Genomic DNA, 23,402 nt, shown 5'->3' with positions numbered 1-23,402 from the left:
TCAGACTGCAAATAAGGCGTAAAATTATAACGGTGAGAATAATTGACCATTGGAACAATTTACCAAGGGGCGTGGTGCGTTCTCCATCAGTGCCCATTTTAAAATCAAGATGGGACGTTGTTCTAGAAGACCGGCTCTAGGAATTGTTTTGGGGCAGGTCTCCGGCCTGTGTTATCCAGGAGGTCAGGCTAGATGACCACAATGGTTCCTTCTGGCCTTGGAATCTATGAATGATGCTCATCTAGTCTGACTTCCTGTGTAATGCAGATCAGACAATTTCACCCAATGGCACCTGCTTCCAACCCATTGACCTGTGGCTGGGTGACAGTGTATCGTTTAGAAAGGGGGTCCAACCATGATGTGGAGACCTTGAGTGATGGAGAATCCACCATGTGCCTTGGTGAGCTGCATCAGTGGTTCATTTCCATCCCTGTTAAACGCAAATACGAAATCAGATGAAACTTTCTTCTAACTTTAACTTTCAGCCAGTGGATCTTGTTCTACCTTTATCTGCTAGATTGATAAGAGAGGGCTCTTCAGAGATCTTCTCTGTGTGTTGGTACTGCTGTAAGAGTGAGTTACCTTTTAATCTTCCCTTTGATAAGCTAACTAGAATAAGCTCATTAAAAAGTTTCCCATTGGATAGTCTGTTTTCCAGATGTCATCGTTTTCCTTCAGCATTTTGGGGGTCATGAAATTCAGCCCTCGTTTGGATCACAGACATTAGATGAACAGTATCAAATTCCCTGTGTATCCCCCCGATCCTGTCTACCCACCACCTCACCTAGCAGAGTGCATGTGACCCTGGGCTTGGTCTGGGTGCTTAGCCTCCATCACCACAGCACCTCTCAGGACTCAATGACCATATCCTCACGCCCTGAAGCACGGAGAGACCCCTGGCCAAGGCCTGAAGCCAAGATTTTTAAACGTGAATAGTGACTGTGTGTCCCTCAATTCTGGATCCCCTGTGAGAGCCCAATTTTCAGAGCCCAGATGCTCAGCACTTTCTCAAAATCAGGTCCCTTTAAAGTGTGTCCAGAAAATGGGGCATCCCAAATCCTTAGTCATTTTTGGAAACACTGGCCTAAGTGACTAAACCAAATCTCCTGGGTGCCAGTCCAGTACCTTGGCTACAAGGCCATCCTTCCTGGCCCTTACCAGTTTAGCCTGGGGGGTTATCAACTCCTTTCTTTTATGGAGCCCCCTCCCCCAGTGGCCTTTCTGGCACTCACTAGCTGGTCTCCCCTGCTTTCTGGTGTGTGTGACTGTTCCTCCAAGAGGTCTGGGTGGCTCCATTACCCCACCTTCTCCCAGCAGAGCCGCAATCTGCTTTTGCCTCTGTTCCCATTTGGTCCGTTGTGGGAGGTCCCAAAACAGGAACGTAATTAAGGTTGGTACATGACCCCTCCCCTTAAAGCCCCAGCCACAAAGATTCCAGCTAGAGCAGCTCCGGCGATGGCGCGTTGGACCCAGAACCTGAGCTGAGGACCTGGCCCATTTCCTAGGAACCTCTTTATCCCATCCAGGCTGTTACCTGCTCCTTTCACTGCCTTGTGGACATTTCAGGGTGGGGAGAGGAGAGTGCATCATCGGGGCCCTTCTAGCTCCCTGAACCTCACCATCCCTGACTCTTGTGCGAAGAAGCCACTCCCCACTCACCATACACGTCCAGTCGGATACGTTCACTTTTCTCCTGGCTTTGGCTGTCTTCCACATCCATCCGGTAGGTGCTGCTGTCTTGCTTCTGCAGCTGTTTAATTTCCAGGGTGTGATTCTCATGGTAACGCAGTTTAGTATGAAAAGAGCCATTGGGGTAAGACACTGGCTGATCACATTTTTTAGTCAGGATCGTTAGGGACTCGTTGAACCACCAGGTGATCTGCTTGTATTCCTCTGGGACTGACCGTTTGGGGTTTAGATACACCGTGCCATTGACAATCCCATTTACCTGACTGCATGGCACTTCTGTAGCCTCATAAACTGTCAACAGACAAAAATCAGGGTTGCAATGGGAAGCAAAGGAACAAGCATTAATTACTCTCAGTTAGTTGTTGGGTGAACTGGGACAAGCTAGTGCAGATGCCCCTCTCCATGCCTCAGTTTCCCCCTGTAAAATGGGGATAATGCCGTTCACTCTCTTTTGTGAAGGACTTTGAGCTCCTGTGACAATCAGGTTCCAGACTGCCTGCCCCCCCAGTGCAGAACAGGGAAGGGGGTTGAGGTGCAGGAGAGGTGCGGGAGAGGGCTCAGGGCAGGGGGTTGGAGTGTGAGGTGCAGGAGGGGTTCAGGGTGCAGGCTCTGGCCTGCTGCTGCTTACCTCAAGCTGCTCAGGGGTGGCAGCGGTGCACAGTGGCCAATGGGAGCTTTGGGGGGTAGAACCCACAGGTGAGGGCAGCGTGCGGAGCCCTCTGCCCTCCCATCCCCAGGGGCCACAGGGACGTGGTGCCAGCCGCTTCCGGGAGCAATGTGGGGCCCGCAGCTCCATGGGGGTGGCAATCCCACGGGCTGGATCCAAAGCCCTGAGGGGCTGGATCCGGCCCATAGGCCGTAGTTTGCCCACCCCGACTCTACTACAGTGGTGGAAATTAGAGTTAACGCCTGAGCTCACTGTGGGCCTGGGGGTCCAACCTGCACAGAGGTGTGAGCCAGCACAAATGCAAGTGACCCACGAAGGGAGAAGTGAAAGGAAGAGCAAGAAGAAGCAAAGAAAATGTTGGCGGGGAGGGGGAGAAACGCCATTTAGAGAACAGACCACTAAAGGAAACGGAGATCCCTGGGGCAGGTGTTGCGGGGGAGACGCAGGCCAAATGAGGTCTGCCCGGCTAGATGAAAGGACACTGACTGCCTGTCCCTCAAAGCACAAAGACCAGGGAGACTGGCACGAGGGGGATGCCCATTTCTTGGGGTCGCTGCCCCAAACCGGCATCGGGAGCAGGCGTGGGCTGTTCATCTCCAGGGGCGGGATTCTGCCATGCTGCTCTGTTATGCTGAAATTATTGGGATAACTTCGGCAGCAAGGTCCTAGAAATATCCACGGTGGGAACTTAAACAGCAAATGTGGTTCCCAGAGAAAAAAATGTTTTCCACAGGAAAAATGCTGATTTTGGCTGAACTATTTCTTTGGCGCACGGGAAAATCAAAACGGACTGTTTCTCCCTTCATCTGTGTCCAGTTGGGCTAGTGCAGAACCTCACACCCCTGTTCTCCTCCAGCCTACATCTCCCACAATGCACAGCAGCCGCTCATCCAGAGGGGAGTCCCCACAAAGTGCCACTGCTGCAATGAAGCAGCAAGGAAGGGACAGGATATTCTTCCTGCCTGGGGAGATTTAACTGATACACCAATATATTCCTCATTTGCTCTAGCAGGTGGATCCTGCCAAGTTTTGGCTACACCCTGACAGCACTGCCACCGACTCACTGACTTTGGGCAAGTCACTGCCTCACTCTGTGCCTCAGTTTCCCCCTCTGTATAACGAGTCCCAGCTAATTCCAGAGAGTGCTGTGGTAAGTTTCAGTTGAGGTCGGCATTCTTTGCTCCTTGGTAAGTAAAGTTGCTATAGAAATGCAAAATATTGTTTTTATTTCCAGTGTGGGCTTAGATTGCACCCATTTTTGTTTTCTTTCCTGCCCCTAACTTGGTCTCTGGGGTCCTAGTCAATAACCAACATACGATGGTCTCACCCTTCACATTTCCTGTTCCACTCACCCCATCTAGAAATCGCCCAGAATTAGCTGGAGAGAGGCTGCTTTATGCTGAGCCACTTCCTGCCCCATCATTTCCTTTCTCAGAGGCCATTTCGTTTTTTGAGGGAGCTGGGTTGTTTTTTTTTTAAATCATGGAAAGAGCATTTTCATGAGTGACACCAGTAGTGAATCCAGCAGGGATCATCTTTAGGGTCAGGGTTTATCATCAACAGTCAGAACCGATGTCTCACACTTGAGCTAAAGCAGTAACTAACTCCATTAGCTAGTAGCAATAGCAGATTGTTACCCCAACAGCACCAGAGTGGGAGGGGATGGACATACACACACACACATCAGGGAGTTAAACACATTCATATTTATAAGTTGGACCTTTTGAACTGGTAATGTAGCAAACAGAGTATGCTCTGTTCACTGGAGGAAGTATTGACTAGTGGCTAGAGCACTGGACTGGGATTCAGGAGACCTGGCTTCTATTCCTGGCTGTCCTGCTACATGAAGTCACTTCCCTTCTCTGTGCCTCAGTTTCTCCCACTGTGAAATGAGGACAATGGTACCAACCGCCTTTAAAAAGCACATTGCGATCCATGGGTGAGAAGAGCTAGGGGTGATTGCTTGATCCAAGCAAGAAGTAAAAATAAAAACAAAACAAAAAGCCCTGCATGTGACCGCTGCTGACTCTGTGGGAAGTTCAGCTCCTTTTATCACTTTATGGTCTCTTGATTCGCTGTATGTGCTTCACCGTTGCTGCTGTGTTGTAAGCTGCTGCATGATGATGAGACAGTGGTTTTTGCTGTTTCAACTCAGTGTACTAAGCTGGGTCACCTTCTCCTGTACACAGAACTACCATAAATGGCCATTACTAAGGGAGGGGGGGCAACCACAGACACTGTGTGACTGCCATAGACATGTAATGGATGACATAAGGATTAATAAATAATACATAAGGAATAATAAATACACCACCCGTTACACCAGCATTGAAAGCACCGAAATGCCTCTAAAAAGTTGGGACTTTCAACTCGCACCCCCGCTCCACTGCCGCCATATTGCCAACCCTGCACCTCCCAAAATCACGAAGGAGTTACCTCATGCATGAGATCGTCTTTTTTAAAATATTAATTTGGGGGTCTTTTTTATGTGCCTGCTGGGTTTTGAACATTTATTGATCATGTTTTCAAGCTTTTCTCCACAACCACAAGGGCTAGAAACTTAGCTTTCATTTTTTTTAAAAAGTGAGATTCTCACTTTTTTAAAAAGTAGAACAAAACCCCTGCCTGATTCCCCTGATCACTGTAGTGCTATATGCAGGGGGAAAAAACAACCCTTTCTGACCAGAAGTGTGGAGTTTGATGGCCCTGATTTCAGTGCGTGCAGGAACAAATGTTGTCAATGATAAAAAATGACGAGCTTCTTGATCCTTGGCACGGTTCTAACTGACTTCCATGAACAAAGATGAGGCAGGGTAAAGAAACAGCACCCCAGCTAAATACAGTTAATGAGTTTCAACAATCTCTCTGGAACTTTGATGCAGAGACTCTTGCGAGCCCCTCGGCTTTGGTCTCTGTGATGGAAAAAATGGGCTTTCATTTAAAAAACAAAACCAAAAAATAAGTTTCTAAGCCTGAAAACTGATGTGATGAGCCTGAAAACTGTAACTTGGAAGGAACAAGGCAGCCGTGTTCCACTTAACAAAGAAATGTTGGCAAAACACTTGATCACGTCTCTAAGAAGTGGGACTTTGATCAGAATTTCAAATTTTGATGAGAAATTTTGATGGGAAGTTTTGAAAAGTCCCAACGCATTTTTCTCCCTCTGGTCACTTCTAGAGCCAGAAGCTAAAGGGAACCAACAATATCCTTTCCCCCACCTCCAGCCCTCCAAGATAAAACTTATCTAGCACAAGGCAGGGGACTTTAAGAAAGAATCAAATCACTACATGCACGCACACTCACAGCCTAAATCTGCAACCCAGATTCAAAACGGGCGGAGAGGTTTGGGAGTGACAGCTCCACAAAAGAACTTACATTAGAAAGGCAACTGCCCATTGCCAAAGATCAGCCTTACAGCCATAAAGAGAAGTGCCAGGACAGCTGGAAGAGGAATGTGAAGCAAGTGCCTTTTTCAAGAGAAAACACAAAATGTTTGTCTTACCTTGTAAGTTGCTGAGCACCACCAAGCATGCAAAAGTTGTAACAGCAGCCGCCATCTTCCCCAGCATGGCAGCAATCTAAAACCAGGGTGTCCTCTAAACAAGTTACCTTGTCAAAGGACCTGATTCTCATTTATACTGGTTGGGTAAAAGGGCCTTAATATGGGAATATATTAAAGGTACAACTGCTTTAAGGCCCCTTTACACTGGGATAAAAAGGGTTTGGTGTAAATGAGAGACAGGCCGATTGGTTTTAAAACAATTATTTCACCGAGGAAGCGTGGTGGGATGGGCGTAGCCGGATTTTCAACTAATCTAAAGAGCCGTTGAAATTCCCTTTTTGCAGCATGCGACGATTTGTCAAAAAACCACTTCCTCCTGAGCCAAGTTGCAGTGTGTGGTACAGCGTTTTAGGTGTAGGCTATTGCGCAGAATCTAGCACAATAGACCCCCAATCTCAGCCGGTGGCTGTAGTTGCTACTGTAATCACAATAACGACCAGACCTCTGGCTTAACATCTCAATCTTGACAAAAGCCCTGTGGGTTTGTTAATGGCTGCAAACACTCAAGACCTCGGTTTTATGTCTCAGCTGAGAGGTGCAATCATGTCAGTGGTTTTGTTTTATGCCCCAGCTCTTCAAACTAGTATAAAGGAGGGTAATTCTATTGACATCACAGGCCATATCCCCGGCTAGTCCAGCCCAGCATAGCCATCAGTTGACACCAGCTGCCTCTCTGGCCATTTATTTTTCAGCCGCCATTCACTCCCCTGTAACCTACAAGCCTCCCAGCCTGGCTAGTGATTTCTTTGCAATCCCCTTCCTGCAGAGCAGGGATGTGGGTGCCTCTGTTGCATCACATCACCAGCAACTTCTCCTGCCGACATCTCTGTTTGTTCATTTGTGGTCCTTTTGTACTGGACTTTCAGCCATAAGGCGAGTGCAGCTGAACTCGAAATCCCCAGCGTCACCCCCTGGATAGAAGGGAGCAAAGTTATCTCCTGCCACAGGCTAGTGAGCCAGCAAGGCCGATGAAACGCCCGGCACCCATGCAGCTGCAACACAGAATCTCCGTCAGCGGGATACTGTACCACGCTGGCTGCCTTTGTGCTGGGAATGGCTGCAGCCAATGCAAAGGAGCGCTGCTAACCTGCCTCTTCATTGGGCAGAATCCCAGAGGCAGTGTCATTCTCCTTAGAGACCGTGCTAGGATGGAGGCATTGAGCTGTGCAAAGTAACACCAAAATATTTGGTCCTTGCAAGACAATGTTTTGCAGCCTCCCATTGTACGGAGTCACGTCCCTTGTAACGCGGCCCACCCCAGCCTGGCTGTGTCATAGACTTTAAAGTCAGAAGAGACCATCATGATTCTAGTCTGACCTCCTGCCAATCACAGGCCACGGACCCTCACCCACCCACTCCTGTAACAGACCCCTCACCTCAGGCTGAGTCACTGAACTCCTCAAATCATGGTTTAAAGACTTCATGTTACAGAGAACCAACCATTTACATTAGTTTAAACCTACAAGTGACCTGCACACCATGACACAGAGGAAGGCGAAAACCCTCCAAGGGTCACAGCTAATCTGACCTGGGGGAAAATTCCTTCCTGACACCAAATATGTTGATCAGTTGGTCCCAGAGCATGTGGGTGAGACCCACCAGCCAGACACCTGGGAAAGGATTCTCGGCAGTAACTCAGATCCCATCTAGTGTCCCATCGCCGGCCGTTGGAGGCATTTGCTCCTAACAGTCTCAGATCAGCTACATGCCGTTGTGGGCTGTCCCATCATCCCAACCCCTTCCTGAACTTCTCAAGCTCAGTCTTGAAGCCAGTTCGGTTTCTTGCCCCCCCGCCCCGCCCCGCTCCCCTTGGCAGGATGTTCCAGAACTTCACGCCTCAGATAGATAGAAACCTTTGCCTCATTTCAAGGCTAAACCAGTTGGCAGCTTTATTGCAATGTGCGATGAGGTGGTTCTGGGCTAACAGAAGGGCCACAATGCAGTCACCAGGAACGAGTGGAGAGTGAAGGATATTCCAGGGTGATGGCTGCCATTTTTGTCATGGCCCAGAATAGTGAGCACCAGCCTGCAAAGCTTGAGCTGAAGGAGCGATGGCTTAAACAAGCAGCTGTAAGACGTCTGTTCTCTGTGGAGCAGGCACAGGGAACATGCCTAATACACTGATCAGATACAGACGTCTGCGTTCAGGCCTGTTGACCCTGAAGGAGCGGTATAAAGGGGCCTCGGTGTAAATGAGACTCGGGCCCCAGGGTCTAACTTTTATCCTGTATAGCAGCTACAAACAGTGCTTAATTTGTGCCAGGGCTGGGCAGGTCATAGCCCCGGCACCTGTGGGCAGGGCAGGTCAGGGTTTGCCACATCAGTTATGAAATTGCTTGAGCCCTGGCACCTCTTCCATTACAAATTAAGCTCTGGCCACAAATAACCAATCTGGGGACATTTCTCCCTTGCACATCACATCACTGGTACAGGTGTAAACAGGCCACATTCTCTGCAAGAGTTAAGCAACAGAGCTGCATCGGAATCAGTGCAGATACGCTGATTCACATCAGCTGAGATCTGTGCCATTAGCAGCGCCTTGGATATTCACTGAGTGGGCCGACCAACCATTGCAGCAGGGCTCTGCTCAAGTGACCCTACAAATGTCATCACTGGGCCTCTGTGCTTGTGTTTCAGCCACTCTGCTTCAGTTGTGATCAGCTCACAAGTAAGAGAGGTGGTTTAGGAAATGCTGGGCTGATGATCTCAGCCTGCCCTCTTTCACAGCATCAGCAGCCATAAGGCTTTACCTGCCATCTGCTCTCCTGGATGATCATGCCTTCCGTGGTGGGACAGAGCAGTAGCTGATGGGGTCTACGTTGCAATTACTGAGCCAGATTCAGGAAAGCACTTATGCATTTGCTTAACTCTAAGCATGTGATTAAGCTTCATCGACAATTCGAAAGCATATGCCTAAAATTAAGCCCATGCTTTGCTCTCTTTCCTGAACAGGGATGCTTGCCTGAACTTTGGGGCTTTGTGCATCACCCCCAGAGCAGTCCACAAATCCAGTAATATCCAGATCCTTGTTCACAGAAGCAGGGCTCAGAAGCCTCAAAGTAGTAAACAGAGCAACAAGGGGAGCTAATCATAGCATCATAGATTATTAGGGTTGGAAGGGACCTCAGGAGATCATCTAGTCCAACCCCCTGCTCAAAGCAGGACCAGTCCCCAAATCTAATATATTTTATTGCCCGAAGAGGACCTCTGTGTTGGGAAGAGAGCCAAGCTTTCCGGTTAACTGAAGTTGGTCCAAGAAAACAGATTTTACCTCCCCCACGTTGTCTGTCTACTATCCTGGGACCGACACGGCTACAACAACACCACACGAAGTAGTAAACACTTACTTTGAATCACTGGTGTCAGCAGCAACTGTGGTGAAATTCACGCAGCGAGCCAGTGTGCTGGGCCAGTGCGTTGAAGCTGCTGAGTTCAAGGGGAGCCGGTGGCAAGTGAATGCTAAGATGCTCCCACACACGGTAGCTGGAAGCCAGCGGTCTCCAAGAGTTAGGACCTAGCTGGAGTGACGAACTGGCAGTGAATTAAACAAAGGGGAATCTGCGACGCCTGCTGAAAACTGACCCACTTTCCTTTCAGCCCCCAGTGGTTCACATCCATTACTGGGAAGATCTGACGTTAACACTGAAGAGACGCTATTATGAACAAACCATCACCAGGCAACATTGTCGTCTTCACATTGCACACGCAGTCAGATCGATGATCCACAAGCCGAGAGAGAGAGAGATCCTGAGCCTGTGAAACTGACTGGAGTGTGAATACCTACCATGTGCCGCCTTATATTTTGATGAAGGAAATGTGCAAAGACATGAGAGCAACTTTGCTGCTATGTAGCAAACCAGTGCATCAGCCTTAACGGCGCACACTGCAGATTGTCTCCACATGCAAACCAGCCTATTAACGTACGTAACGATAACATGACAGTTTCAGCTGAAGCCGAAAGTGCTGATGGATGCCCGAGTTTGTGACATTTGAGCAGTTGCCCTCAGACTATTTCCGCTTGTTAGAAACACAAAGAGCTGAAATTTCAAGCAGAACCCCCCACAGCAAGACAAGAATCAGCCTCAATGCCAGGTTGCAATAGGACTTCAGTTTCTGTCTGTAGCCCATAGATCCAGCTTTCGCATTTATTTTATTCAGCAGTAATGCAATGACCCTTCAGGCCTGTCCCCTGTAAGACACTGGCTTCAGCAGTTAGCATGAGGCTTGCAGCCTATGGCACAGATAAATGGCCCAACAGGCCCCCCCCCTGAGTTTTGGAGAACTGGGAATAGAATGTGTAAGGGAGGAATTTGTCCATAATGACACCAGCCAACCACAGGAACATGAGCTAACACCGGCTTTTGGATAGAATATCTGCAGATGTCTGACCACACGCGTGCCAGAGCAACAAACTGACAAAAAGGAGAGCTCGTTAATATACTAATCTATAGGAGAAGGACATCTCAACATTAGTAGGGTGAGGAAACACAAACAAGGAAGCGGGGAGAAACCCCTACTGAATAGGCATTAGGCAGGGTGGCATCAGCATAACGTATTATAAAGGTTGTATCCCAGTCTGTGGGCAGGAGGAGGGAGCTGTAGCCGTGGGGAGGTCCCCGGCTGATGGCCCCTGGTGATGAGGGGGAAGGTGAGGAGGAAGACATTGGTTAACATTTCAGGTTGGTCTGCAAGGGATGGTGCAAGTACATGGATGTTCCTATGGACATTCGGTATTGTCTCTACCTACCTTGCAGGATTCGAGTGTTTGTGACTTTGCTAAATGTATTAATGAATTATCACAGTGGGCCTGGGGAAGGCAGAGTCTGACCAGCCCCTGAGCGATGGAGTTCCCGGGGGATCACTTGGCCGAGGGGTCAGTGGAGAAGGGAGGGGAGCTGGCTCATCCCATAAGCCACATACATTTGTAACTGGCCTAATTGTCCTTGTGGGGTGTTGGCAGCCCAGCCCGGGGCCCCGGGAGCGCTGGGCGTTTGGCCAGGACGGAGGGGAAGGGTGATTGCGGCTAACGCAGCCAATCGGGGTCAGATTCATAACCCAGATCTACCCCCAGCCGCTCTCCCAGCTGCCAAGGCCAGGCAGGGCTCTGCTCACAGAATACTGCCCCGCACCCAGGGCAGATGACCTGGGGGCGTAAGCTCAGGGTAGGCAGATGAATAGGGACCATAGAGTAACGATAGCTACAGAGACAGAGTGATGGATAGTCAAGCCCCTGCACATAGACTCAGACTTTAGGTTAGAAGGGACCGTCATGATCCTCTAGTGCAGTGCTTTTCAATTTTTTCTCTTGTGACCCAATTGAAGAAAATTGTTGATATCCCCAGTCCATTGGGTAGTGGGTGAGGGGTTTGGGATGTGGGAGGAGTTCAGGGCTGGGGCAGAGGGTTGGGGTGCAGGAATAAGGGCTGTGGGTTGGGGCTGGGAATGAGGGATTCAGGGTGTGTGGGGGAGCTCTGGGCTGGGGCAGGGGTGCAGGAGGGGGTCAAGGCTCTGGGCTGAGGGTGCAGGCTCTGGGGTAGGGCTGGGGATGAGGGGTTTGGGGTGCAGGAAGAGGCTCTGGGTTTGGGGGGCTCAGGATTGGGGCGTGGGGTTGGGGCATGGGCTTATGTCAGGCAGCTCCCAGTCAGCAGTGCAGCGGGGGTGCTAAGACAAGCTTCCTGCCTGTCCTGGCACTGCGTTGCCAGTGCCAGGTTTACAATGGCTCCAGTGGCTCCATGGAGCTGGGCCCATGCTCAGAAGGGGCCCCGGCCTGCTCTGTTTGCACTGCGCCCCGAGACCCTGCTGGCTCCCCCCATCCACCAGCTTCTCCTCTCGGCCTGCCCGCTGGCAGTCTGAGGGCTCCTCTCTGCCCCCTGGCCCTATCCCCTGCTCCTCTCAGCCCCCTGGCCAGACCCCAGTGCACCTCTGGCTCCAGGCAGTCTCTGCTTCCCACCATCTGTGGGGCCCCACCTGTCTCCCCAGAGCTGAGCCTCCTGGGACTGGTGCAGAAGCCTGGCCAGACTCAGACAGGTTGGGGGCGGGAACAGTGTGAAGGGCTTGGCTGGGCCCCTCCAGGCAAGTGCGTCTTGAAGGAGCCTGGCTGGGGCACGTCCTGGCCTGTCCAATTGCGCCACTCCCAAGGGGATGGAGCAATGCCTGGCCCTGGGACCAGCTCTGGCTGTGCTGCCGGCTCAGCCCAGCAGACACAGACACCTCCCAGCAGGGCCGGTGAGTGTGGCCGGGAGGCAAGGCTTGAGGGAGTGGGTCTGTGGGGAGTATGGAGGGGTGCTGGGCTGTGAAGGGGCAGGCAGGATCTGTGTGGGTGGGTCTGGGAGGACTAGCCTGCCTTAGCTGGGCAGCATGGCTGACGGGACTTTTAACAGCCCCGTCAGCAGTGCTGACCAGAGCTGCCGCGACCCAGTGCCTTACATTCTGTGATGCAGTACTAGGTCGCAACCCGCAGTTTGAAAACCACTGATCTAGTGGGACCTCCTGCCCATCGCAGGCCACAGAACCTCACCTCTGGCTGAGTTCATGATGGATAAATAGACACATGATCCCTAGGTAAATAGACTTTTCTTTTCCCCTTTTCCTCACTGCACTAAGGTTTTATTGCCCATCAAGATCCACAATTTGTCTCATTTCACAGATGGCAGCTGTTGTTCTGTTTTTCTAAATGTGGGTTTTATGGAACCTGATAAGCGTATTTGCATTAGGAACACACAGGAAGATTACGGAGAAGTTTAACAGAGAGGGGCTGAAACCTGATCCTGGAGTCTGAACCTCTTTGAGTTTCGGAGACTCGGTGTGAATCGCTGGATTCATCCTCGTCTCTCAGATTTTGGTTCTAGGTTGGACACTATCAGGAAAAAGGGCCAATTTCCCAATCCTGATTCAGACACAATCAAAATACACCAGGAACAGCCAGTCCCATGAGATTGTGGCCCAAGATGGCAGAAATCTCTCTGAACATCTTATCTCACTAGAATTCATCCATGCTGGACTGAAATGTGAGAACGGCCCATCCTGACGTGACCTTGCACCTGTAGCACCTCTTGTGGTGCAGACCAGACAGGTCTGGGTTGTGAGGGGTATTTTAGTGAGGCTGCTGCACATGGACAGACCCTATCTTGAAGGCATAAGTGGTGAAGAGCCCTCATGCTGGTCCCTCTGCACTGAGGTGAATTTCACCTAAGTGCACAAAATCAGAGCTTCAGCCACACCCTTCTGCCACACCTCCGTACCCAGGATGTTTGTAACTCTGAGATTCTACTGTACACGCCAAGAAGCTGATCAGTGTGAGTAGCAATAAAGGGACAGAGGGGCATCTGCTGATAAGTTTTCCACTCTGTGCCTGCCTGAGGCTTGCAGTTTGGGGGGGGCAAGGCAATGCAGCCTCCTTTCCCCCCCCAAAACTACACCCACATTAAAAAGGGGCAGGGGCAGCACCCTGATTCAATTTGGGTGCTTTGCATTCAATGTTCTTTTAAATCACAGAAATGTCAGGCTGCAAGGCACCTTGAGACATCATCAACTCCAGCCCCCTGCACTGAGGCAGGGCCTAATAAACCTAGACAACTCCCCCCACCCCCCAGCCTTAACAGGCTGTTTATCTAACCTGTCCTTATGTATCTTCCCGCCCCCCCTCCAATTATGGAATGCATGCATACTCCTGTCTTTTTCGTTGTTCTGAATTTTCTCAATCAGTTACCCTCCAAACCTCCTTGTCCTACTCTTTTCCTATGTGATAACTCATTTAATGCCAGTGGTGCTCCATTTCTGATCCTTCCTGTATGCAGACTGGTGCTTAGACTGAATAAATGCCTACAAGGTGAAGCTTTTCTCTTTCCCTCTGGCAGATAAGGGGTTACAGGCATGAAAAAACTGCACAGATCAATTCCATTTCATTTTCTCAGCCAAAAAAAATGAACAGTGTACAGAAATCAAAGTTTTCCAAAGTCTTCAGTAACTTTTGTTTGACAATTGTCAAAAGATTTTTTGATTCATAAGATTCCAACTTCCCTCTCCAATGTTTCATGCCACTTGCCCTGCCTGTTTTCTAAATCCCTAGAACTAAAATTCATTTGGTGATAAAAGTTACAAACTAGTGAGCACTTTAAATAGGTTCAGTGACTCACCAGATATTACTTACCAAATAATTATTCCGATAAAATTCAGCTTGAAGCCACTGACCATTCACTGCTCCCCTGTTGATTCTAAACTATTGCACATATAGAACACAGCAGCTGCTGATAGTGCTAAAATTTGCTAAAGAATCTAGTCACTTCCTGCAACCATATGGTTAATGAACCTTGAATCTCCAGCACTTTACTACTGAAGACAAATTCCTGCTCCTTTCCCCTGTGCTGGTAGATTTTAAGCCAGTGATTAGTCACTTACCTGCCAAGAAACTGAGCAGCGTCAGGAGCAGTAAGGGACAGAGGGGCCTCTCACCTCCATGTCTTCATCTTTGCCTGTAGCTGAAACTATGCAATCTGAGCTGCGAATACAGGGGGAAGTGCAGCACATAGGACACACCCTGCCATTCATCTTCTCACGCATTAGACAAACACGGGGGTGGGGGGGTGGGACTGGGAATATGCGTAACTAGATAAAATGGCCAGCGAGTAGTTAACCAAGCGTGCGGCTCAGACTGTCAGCCACCAAGCAGTTCAGAACTGGACCTCATCACTAATGAGCCACATTATCGTAGCCTGTCTTTGTAAAGTATCAGAGGGGTAGCCGTGTTAGTCTGGATCTGTAAAAGCAGCAAAGAGTCCTGTGGCACCTTATAGACTAACAGACATATTAGAGCATGAGCTTTCATGGGTTGCATCCGATGAAGTGGGTATTCACCCACGAAAGCTCATGCTCCAATACATCTGTTAGTCTATAAGGTGCCAGAGGTGTCTTTGTAAAGTGATCACCGGTCTCACACAGACGTGACAGAAACGAGCACTGGGTTATTTCATTACTCAATGTTAACGTCACCTTAATTGACTCTATTTTCATCTTATCTCTTAAAGGTAATAGGTAATAATTGGAGATATACCAATCTCCTAGAACTGGAAGGGACCTTGAAAGGTCATCAAGTCCAGCCCCCTGCCTTCACTAGCAGGACCAATTTTTGCCCCAGATCCCTAAGTGGCCCCCTCAAGGATTGCACTCACAACCCTGGGTTTAGCAGGCAACCTGAATCTTCACATTGATAAAACAAAATGGCCTGAAGGTAGGTAGCTTTACCTGCGTTTGCTTTCCACAGAGACGCTGGCAGCCACATTGAGTGGCAGTATATTTCTGCTAACTAACAAAAATATTGTACAGCCCTGGCTCCTATCAGCCCAGCGATAGAGAGCCTCCCACACAGAGATTAATTATCCCCATCAGACGGGGACCACATTGTCTCCCTTGTACATGAAACTCCCTTGTCATTAGTGAGGTTTGAACTTAAGATCTTTAGGAGAAGACCTCCATTTCTTGAGCTAAAGGCCTGGGGATACTGATACTGACCTCCTTGGTAAAGTGCTTTGAGATCTACTGATGAGAAGTGCTAGATGTTAGTAGTCACTACTGTTGCCGGCTCAAAGAGCCCGAGGCGGAGCAACAGCAGGGTTCGTTGCCCGGTGTGCGTCGCACTAATTATCACACCAGGGTGGAGAAGCAAAACCAGGTTTATTTGAGCCCAAATATGGTGCCAGGGAGAAAAGCATTCTCAAATCCTGCACACCCGCGCGCAGGCGGGATCCCAGCATTTATACCCCCCTTGTTTGTGTAAGCCTTTTGTTCGGTTTTCCCCCTCACCCCTCCCTTCCCAGCAGCAGCTACATTAGGCATTACATTTCAGCGTGTTAGAAAAAGTTCTCATCCACAAGCTTATCTCTGGCCTTCACAGAACAGATGCATGTAGACTTTTCTCCCCCTCTCTCCCCCTCCTCCCCTGCATCTGCAAGCTGAAACAGCTGACAGTTACACATTTTGCTTGCAGTCTGTTAGCATCTTAGGCTGGTTAAAGTTCACAGCATGTAAGAACTTTGGTTCACTTCAGGCCCAAAGTCACAACTTTGGTTTACTCAGGTCTAGTGACACCAACACTACTGTCATTATATATAGATAGCCACACACACACCCTCCCCCCCTCCGGGTACCTAACACGGGTTAGCTATTTCACAGTAAAATTCGAGTGGAGACCAGTTTCTGTTGCTTATACTGCACTGTAGCTAGGTGAGATCAACACTGCTGTCAGTGTGTGTTCTCACCTAGCTATGTAGTGTTGTCTCCATTAGGGTTTTATAGCACAGTAGCTAAATCCATTGCGGGGTGGTGGAAATCACACCTTTTTGAGGCAGTGAAGCCATGGTCTAAGTCTGTAAGCTGGTAGCTGTGCTCCATGAGCCACCCGTAGCTGGGGGAAATATGACACACTTTGCCAGTCTCACCTACCACCCATCTAGCTCAGGTGGGAGTTGAGATGAAGTCACCTGCCCAAGGTGACAAAACTCAGATCTCCCATGTTCCAGGCCAATGACGTGGACACAGGACTGGCCTCTTGCCTCTAGATGGGACTGAAATGGGGAAATCACCCCCTAGTGCTTCTAAAGGAGCTTTTTAGTCAGCTTTATTTGACTTAAAGTGGAAAAAAAATCTAGAAAGGTGGAAATTAAACGGTTTGAGGAAGGTTGCCACACATTTGCTGGTCACATGCAAACACAAACACACACAATAATTACTGGTTAACCACACAGGGGACACAGGCAATAGCATTTGGAAGGGCAACTGGTCAATACAAATAATTTTTTCCCCCCTGTAGAAAAACTTTGATTTTCATTAGAAATTTGAAACTAAACAGTTTTGGCCAAACCCTGAAATGTTGCAAAATGCTGCTGCTTTGCCTGATGGGAGTTGTAGTTTGGATGCCTTAAATTCCCATTGTCTTACATAGGCTGGTCTCCCTGGTCATACTACAAATCCCTTTATGCACCATGACATTCCCCCTTCATCAGGGGAGTCCCTGGCCATGGTGCATTGTGGGAGATGTAGGCAGGTCAGGAAACCTCATCCATAGAAAATGGAACCAGGAGGCAACCGAACTACAATTCCCATGAAGCACCATGGTAACATTGCCAAATCCAAATAATTCCATTTTGGGGCATTCAGTTTTTCGATGACAAATCAAAGTCTTCTGCACAAAGCAGCCACTTTTCCTGAAAAATGTTGGTTCAGTGAAAATCCCAGTATTCCAGCAAAAAAACCCCTTCCCCTAATCAAAAACAGTAAAAGAGTTGACCAGCCCTAATTAGAACTTTAATCTCCAAAGGGCCATTACTGGTTCATGTACCATGTACTGGGTAATCACAAGGATTGTGTGTAAAAACTAAACTGGCTCTTTATTAAGTAAACTATTACAGAGATGCTGCAACTGCAGCCCAGATTCCCGCCCTGTGCACATGGACTGACTTCGAGTGCCTCCTCCAAACTCTTCCCTCCAATGGCATGTGCTCCTCCCGCCAAGTTCCGTGCCAGTTGCTACATCTTTCCTTGCAACAATTTTTGCCACTGTTGTGTCCTTTGTGCCAGTGTTTGTGGACTTGCTGGGGCCAGAGATTATTGGTACATAGCCCACTGCAGGGACATGGTGTGTACCACCAGCCCATTGTAATCTGTTAGGCCCCCTAGTCATTCAAGTGCGCTGGCCTTTGACCCCGTCTCCCACTTGCAAGCGTTACTGCGGTTGGTGGGGCACTTGCTTCCCCTCTCTTGCTGCCGTCATTCTGTTGGGTGGCAGTCTGTTGCTCCTCTGTTTTGCTCACGTGGCTCATTTCCAACCCTCCTAGGCCAGTCCAGCTGTGGCTGAGGCTCTTTTACCCACTCCTGGTCCCGTCCGTGGCCCTGCAGTCCAGCTGTGCCAGCTGTTTGCAGCGACTCCACCGCTCCCGAGTCTGCAGCTCCCTCACGACCTGGCTGCGTCCCCCTGCAGTGCGCACTGCTGTCACCTGCCCTGGCTTCCTGTGGCTATTTGATGGTTGGAGCCCGACCTGCTCACCTGTGGGTAGCGGCCTCAGGTCCTCGGTGTCTTTGTCGGAGCAGCTGCCTGCTTCACTCGGCGTTCTCCTCCCAGCGGCTGTGTCCTCGGCCGGGCTGCAGCAGACGACCCCTCATGGGCTCTCCGGCCCATCAGTCCCTGTGCTGGGCTACGGTCTCGTCCCTGGGGGGTGGGATGCTGGGAGGCGAGGAAGGGAGAGCAGGGGAGTGGCAGGGCTAGCAGAGGCCCAGGGGAATCAGAGAAGTAGGTGCTGAAACCAGCAGAGCTAGCTTGGAGCAGAGAGCAGCCTGGGAGCTGCCTCTATCACAGGCATTGGGCATGGAGGGTTAAATGCATTGACACTCACAGGGGACCAATGTTGCAGCAGGATGGCCAGCAGAGGACCCAGAGGGGCCCCGCAGCACGGAGACCCACTCCATGCAGGACCAAGGGCCTAGGAGTAAACTTCCCCTATAGCCATTGGGGGGACCATGGTGGGATTCAACTGAGGGGATTGAGCGGTTGGGTCATGTCCCTGGGGCACCCCAGAGAGTAGGGAGAAGATCGGGGCAGGTGCCCAGTCAGGACTTTCAGGGGGTGCTCCATGTTCTCAAAAGACAGAGGGGGTCACCTCAGATGCACAATCCCCCACCCCAGTGTGAAGTGATCACCCGTTGAAGTGGAGAAGGAATGTCCATCACATTGTAGGACATTTATTGTAAAACACAAACACGGTGCCAGTCCCTGCTCTGGCAAACGGTTATGTGGGGGAGGTTTGCAAAGCGAGCGCCCCCGGCTCTCATTTCTGCCTCTGACCTCTGCCTAAGAACACGACCTACGGCACTGACAGCAGCCAAATCCCACCCAGCGCAAAAAATAGAGCCTTCAAAGACATACATAAACAAAAACATCCCCATGGAAACCCCGAGCCCATCACTCCTTGGCCCACCCCACGCCCCTGCCCAGGGATGCTGCAAAGCCCACGTATTCTGGAGATCAGCAGCTGACTTCAGAGTAGGTGGGGCAGCCAGATTCTAAACATCCATTGACCCCTCTGGGAACAGCAATTCCATTAGCCTCCCCAGCTCTGTAAAACCAAACTCAAGTGCTTCCTGTGACAGTGTCATGGGGAAGAGGGCGGGGGAGGGGAGGTAGTTGGGTCTAAGGCCCTCTGGGGCTTCAAAGGTGATGCTCTGAACACCTCTCTGCTATGTGTTCATAAGGCTCCTTGCACAGGACTCGGAGCATCTCACAGTCCATTGCATTGCCCCCTGTGAGTTAAGGAAACCCTAACTTCTCATCAACGGGGAACCGAGACACAGGCAGACTTAGCCAAGGTCACACAGAATCTGGGGCAGAGCAGAAATGAAACCCTGAGCCCACCCTCCTCCTTTGCCCACAGGAAGCCAATAAATGTGGTTCACAGTCACTGGTGTCAGACTCTCCCTGTGGGATGCCCCCTCACCAACTGAGCTTAGCTTTTATCTTAGGCGCTTACATGACCCCTCCCTCCCCAATCACAGTTCTGGGCACCTCACAATCTTTGCTATAGCCTCACACACGTGCCCGGGCAGGTGGTGCTGTTATCCCCATTGTATTTGTGCGAAATGGGAGCAAAGAGAGAGACTAAAGAACTTGCACAAAGGTCACACTGGAAGCTGTGGCAGTGCCCTACCCACTGGACTATCCTTCCCACCTCTTGCTCTACTTTTAAACAGGGCCGGCTCTAGACCCCAGCACGCCAAGCACGTGCTTGGAGCGGCCTTTTGCCGGCAGGCGGCTCCGGCGGACCTTCCGCAGTCATGCCTGCGGGAGGTCCACCAGAGCCGTGGGACCGGCGCCCGGGAGCGCAAGCAGCGCAGCGCGCCACCCTGCTTGGGGCGGCGGAATTTGTAGAGCCGTCCCTGCTTTTAAACACAAGTTTCCTTGCCTTTTCCACCAAGTTGATGCAAGTCATGGGAAGGTTCAAAACTTCCTCTTGAGTCTCTCTATTCCGCTGGTTTGCATTTCTCTCAGCCAGGAAAAACCTGGCTGGTCAGTTTCACCTTTGTTTCTAGTTGGTTTGACCCTTGCTCACTCTAACAGGACACTGAGCTCAAACTATTGTAGTGTAAGATCGAGGAGGTTTTTTTAAAATAAATTTCAAATAGATTTTTTTTCAAAACAATCTTGATACGTTTCTATTGATCTTTGGTTTTGTAAAACGCCTTTTTTTAAAAACAAAACAATTTCTGCCTAAATTGCACCTGATGGTATCCACTTGTATTAGTCTTGTGTAAAATAAAACAATTATTAATAGTCATCTTCTTCCTTACCAGGGGCGATGCGAGACCTGGGTCTCCGCTCTTATGCGACTCAGTCACCAAAACTTTTAACCTCAAATTCCAGTGCCATTCCCTGTCCCCTAGACACCTCCCTGAAGAGTAGGGGCTGAATCTCCTCCCACTTACAAGTTACAGCTCTGTAAAACCAGGGTAACAATTGATTTACACCAACAGAGTATCTGCCCTAGCTGACTTCAGTGGAGTTACTCCTGATTTACACTAGCATTAGGGTGAGTTACATCCTACATCTGTCCTGCTTAGCTGTATTTTAAAGCTATAAATAAGCTATTAGGCTAATAAACCCACAATACCCATTGCTTATGCAGTTAAATCTCTCTCTCTATATATATATATATATATATATATTGCATGCAAACTGCACAGAAGTATTGAAACAGTTCAAATTAACAAAAAATACCCCCAAACCAACCATCTTGCCACATCAAACCTTCTCAAACACCTTTCCCAATGAAAGAAAAGTTCAGGTATCTGCTCTCTGCTCCCTCTGTGTATTTGTTTTCAAAAAACCTTCACGGTTTGGTCTGGGACTGTACGATATGAATGAAGATCCTGTTATTGTGATAATTCCATTCTGAGCGCAAGGAGGAAGAAGCCCAAGTCCTGTGCATCCAAACAGCTCAGATCAAAGCTGTGCTTATCTGCACAGGTGGAGGTCTGTCCATCAGCAAGGAGCTCCCTCCACAGGGAAAAGGCCTTTAAAGAAAGGAAGGTGGTGTCCTGCAGTGAGGGGCTGCAGAAGCTAGGAATACAGATGCCCAGGATTAGGTGAAGATGGGTGCTGCATTTGAGGACGCCTGGGTCTGGAAGGGGCTTCTTGAACCTACAAGAAAACCAGCCACTTTGAATGTGCTTCAATAACAGGAAATCACATCAAACACACAACCCCCGCAGAGGCACCAAATCTACCAATTTTACAATCCTGGGGTGGGGAGGGGTTGGAAGGGGGCAGGAGATCTCATCCAGCCTCATGGACCTAATTTTTGTCAGGAAATTTTTGTCATGACAAAAATCAAGCACTGATGAGGAGTGACAAAGACAGTGTTTGGATGGGAGATGAGCCCAGCACGTCTGAAAAGGAAACTGGAGCAGGTGGGGACCCTGGCCCTGAATTTTAACAAAGATGTTCATTGGTATCTGGCAGCAAGCGGGTGATGCAAGACTGATGATTCTTTTCTTGCGCCATTCACTTTATAAGTAGTGGGTTGTTCAGCAATGCTTTCAAAGCCGAAACCAGACTGTTTGCTGCAAGCGTTAGCTGGCTTGCCTGGCAGAAGGGACAGAGCCCTGGAGAACAGGCTGCAGGGAATAGGAACCTCAGCAGTTGCTCTGACAGAACAGGGTCAGACTGCACCAGCGCCGGCTCTGAGCAAGCAGGACCTCCTCGTGCTGTTTTGAAATAAAGCTGCAGCCGGAGAGGAGTCGCTACCAGCGGAGCAAGTGGAAGCTGCTCATGCCCAGCAATGGAAGAATCAGGTCCCAGGCAGGAAAAAACACATGTGGGGCCAGATCTTCAGCTGGCATAAGTCAGCATGGACTGCATCTATTTACACCAGGTGAGAATCAACCCCATCCTACACTCCAGGGGTGGAGTGGGTCATTTTACCCCAGCTCGGGATCTGTGCCCATTGAAACCAGGGTGACAGCAGTTGTAATGGAATTACAGCTGGTTTACACCAGCAGGGAATTTGGCCCTCACCTATGTGGAATTTTCCTCTTTCCTTCCCTTCAAAGAGCTGGAGGAGGGGTAAATGCTCCCTCCCTCTCCCCACAGCGGGGAGTGGGGTCAGGGGGATGAATCCAGCATTTCGCCCAGAGGTTAGTGACCACTCTTAGCTCTGGTGGGGCGTCGGGTAGGGGACATTCAGCGGAGCCGGTAGGGCTCATTGTCCCTCGAGCACCACAGGGGTTCAGTGTGTCAGGATAAGAGCCGCACACTCGTTACCTCCGAGTAGATGGTCGAGATGAAGGATGGGTTGATTTTCTTCCTCTTGACAGAAGGAGGCTGTGAAGCAGAGCGAGACAGTTGGTTATAACTAGGGCGACCAGATGTCCTGATTTTATAGGGACCATCCCGATTTTTGGGTCTTTTTCTTCTATAGGCTTCTATTACCCCCCACCCCCATCCCGATTTTTCACATTTGCTGTCTGGTCACCCTAGTTATAACATCCATAAGCCAGGCAATAAACCCAGTTTCTCTGCCACGCTCTAGCAAGGACACATGCGAACGATTGTTACTCAGCAATCGATCTGCCTCGCCATTCGTCACTGACAAAGCCGTCAGGGAACAGGGCTGCAACAGGCTCTTATTCCATCAGGAAGGGTAACGCTCCAAAGGGACAGGAACCTAAACAGCACAGTTCATGCCCCTGTTGGATGGGGCTGCAGGGCACAGAATGGTAAAGCAAAGCCAGGCATGCGAAGGGCCAGATCCTGCCAAGTGCTGAGTGCTTCCCCTGGGACCCCTCCGACAGCCTTGAAGATCTGTGTACCAAGCCCAAACATCTGCATGCTCACCTCAGTCCCAACTCCTGCTCTGATGCCTCCACACACGGGACTAGCTAAGGGGCCGTGTTATCAGTAGCTACGTAGCTGCTGCTGTGGGGTCATCTGGGGATTGCATGTGGGCAAAACGATCCCTCCACCACTGGTGGGAGGACCCTGAGCTGGGCATTGTGTGTTAGACTCTGGGATTTTCAAAAGACCTACACGACGTAGGAGTAGGACTCCCATCAACTGGCAGTGGGACTTAGCCAAGCCTTCAAGTAGGGCTGGTGCAACCATGTTTCGCGCCCTATGCGAAACTTCCATCTTGCGCCCTCCCGCCCCCCCCACCCTGTGCTCCCACCCTGAGCCCCCCTCCATGCCGCCCCCCCACCCCACTTGCTGCAGGCGGCCCTCCCCATGCTCCCCTGCCCAAACTCCCTCGCCTAAATGCTGGCGGCGACCGGGATGGCCGAAGATCCGGCCGCCGCGGTTGCTGCCGAAGAAAATGGTGCCCCTCCAAATCCTAGTGCCCTAGGCGACCGCCTAGGTCACCTAAATGGTTGCACCAGCCCTGCCTTCAAGGTTAGAGGATGGGGTAAAATCCTGGCTCCATTGACTTCAGCAGGGTGAGGACTTCA

At 50.1% G+C, this 23,402-nt stretch overlaps 2 protein-coding genes across 7 annotated transcripts in view; both read right to left on the bottom strand.

Moving 5' to 3' along the window:
• Positions 1-6,141, bottom strand: CD48 (CD48 molecule). The gene is made up of 3 exons (XM_044990883.1): positions 5,859-6,141; positions 1,660-1,980; positions 1-5 (listed from the first exon to the last, which is right to left on the bottom strand). The coding sequence occupies exons 1-3, from the start codon at positions 5,923-5,925 to the stop codon at positions 1-3; spliced, it is 393 nt and encodes a 130-aa protein (XP_044846818.1). The 5' UTR covers positions 5,926-6,141.
• An 11,209-nt stretch (positions 6,142-17,350) lies between these two features.
• Positions 17,351-23,402, bottom strand: part of LOC123352161 (natural killer cell receptor 2B4-like) — a 60,255-nt gene continuing 54,203 nt past the window's right edge. For all 6 annotated transcript variants that reach the window (XM_044991942.1, XM_044991945.1, XM_044991943.1 and 3 more), the window contains 2 exons: positions 22,222-22,281; positions 17,351-21,099 (listed from right to left, as the gene is read on the bottom strand). In XM_044991942.1, coding sequence (XP_044847877.1) covers positions 21,019-21,099; positions 22,222-22,281 — 141 coding nt within the window. In that variant the 3' untranslated portion in view covers positions 17,351-21,018. The remainder of the gene's footprint in view (positions 21,100-22,221; positions 22,282-23,402) is intronic.

This window comes from Mauremys mutica, chromosome 17, assembly GCF_020497125.1.
Source record: "Mauremys mutica isolate MM-2020 ecotype Southern chromosome 17, ASM2049712v1, whole genome shotgun sequence".
Lineage (NCBI taxonomy): Eukaryota > Metazoa > Chordata > Testudines > Geoemydidae > Mauremys > Mauremys mutica.
The sequence above is the reverse complement of the archived record's forward strand: the minus strand, read 5'-3'. Positions and strand labels throughout refer to the sequence as shown.

Bases quoted from the DNA above. Each gene is read 5' to 3' on its own strand.
- CD48 (XM_044990883.1), bottom strand. From the start codon at position 5,925: ATGCTGGGGAAGATGGCGGCTGCTGTTACAACTTTTGCATGCTTGGTG. The intron at 1,981-5,858 runs GTAAGACAAACA...GTCTGTTGACAG, and splicing joins GGTGCTCAGCAACTTACAAG to TTTATGAGGCTACAGAAGTG.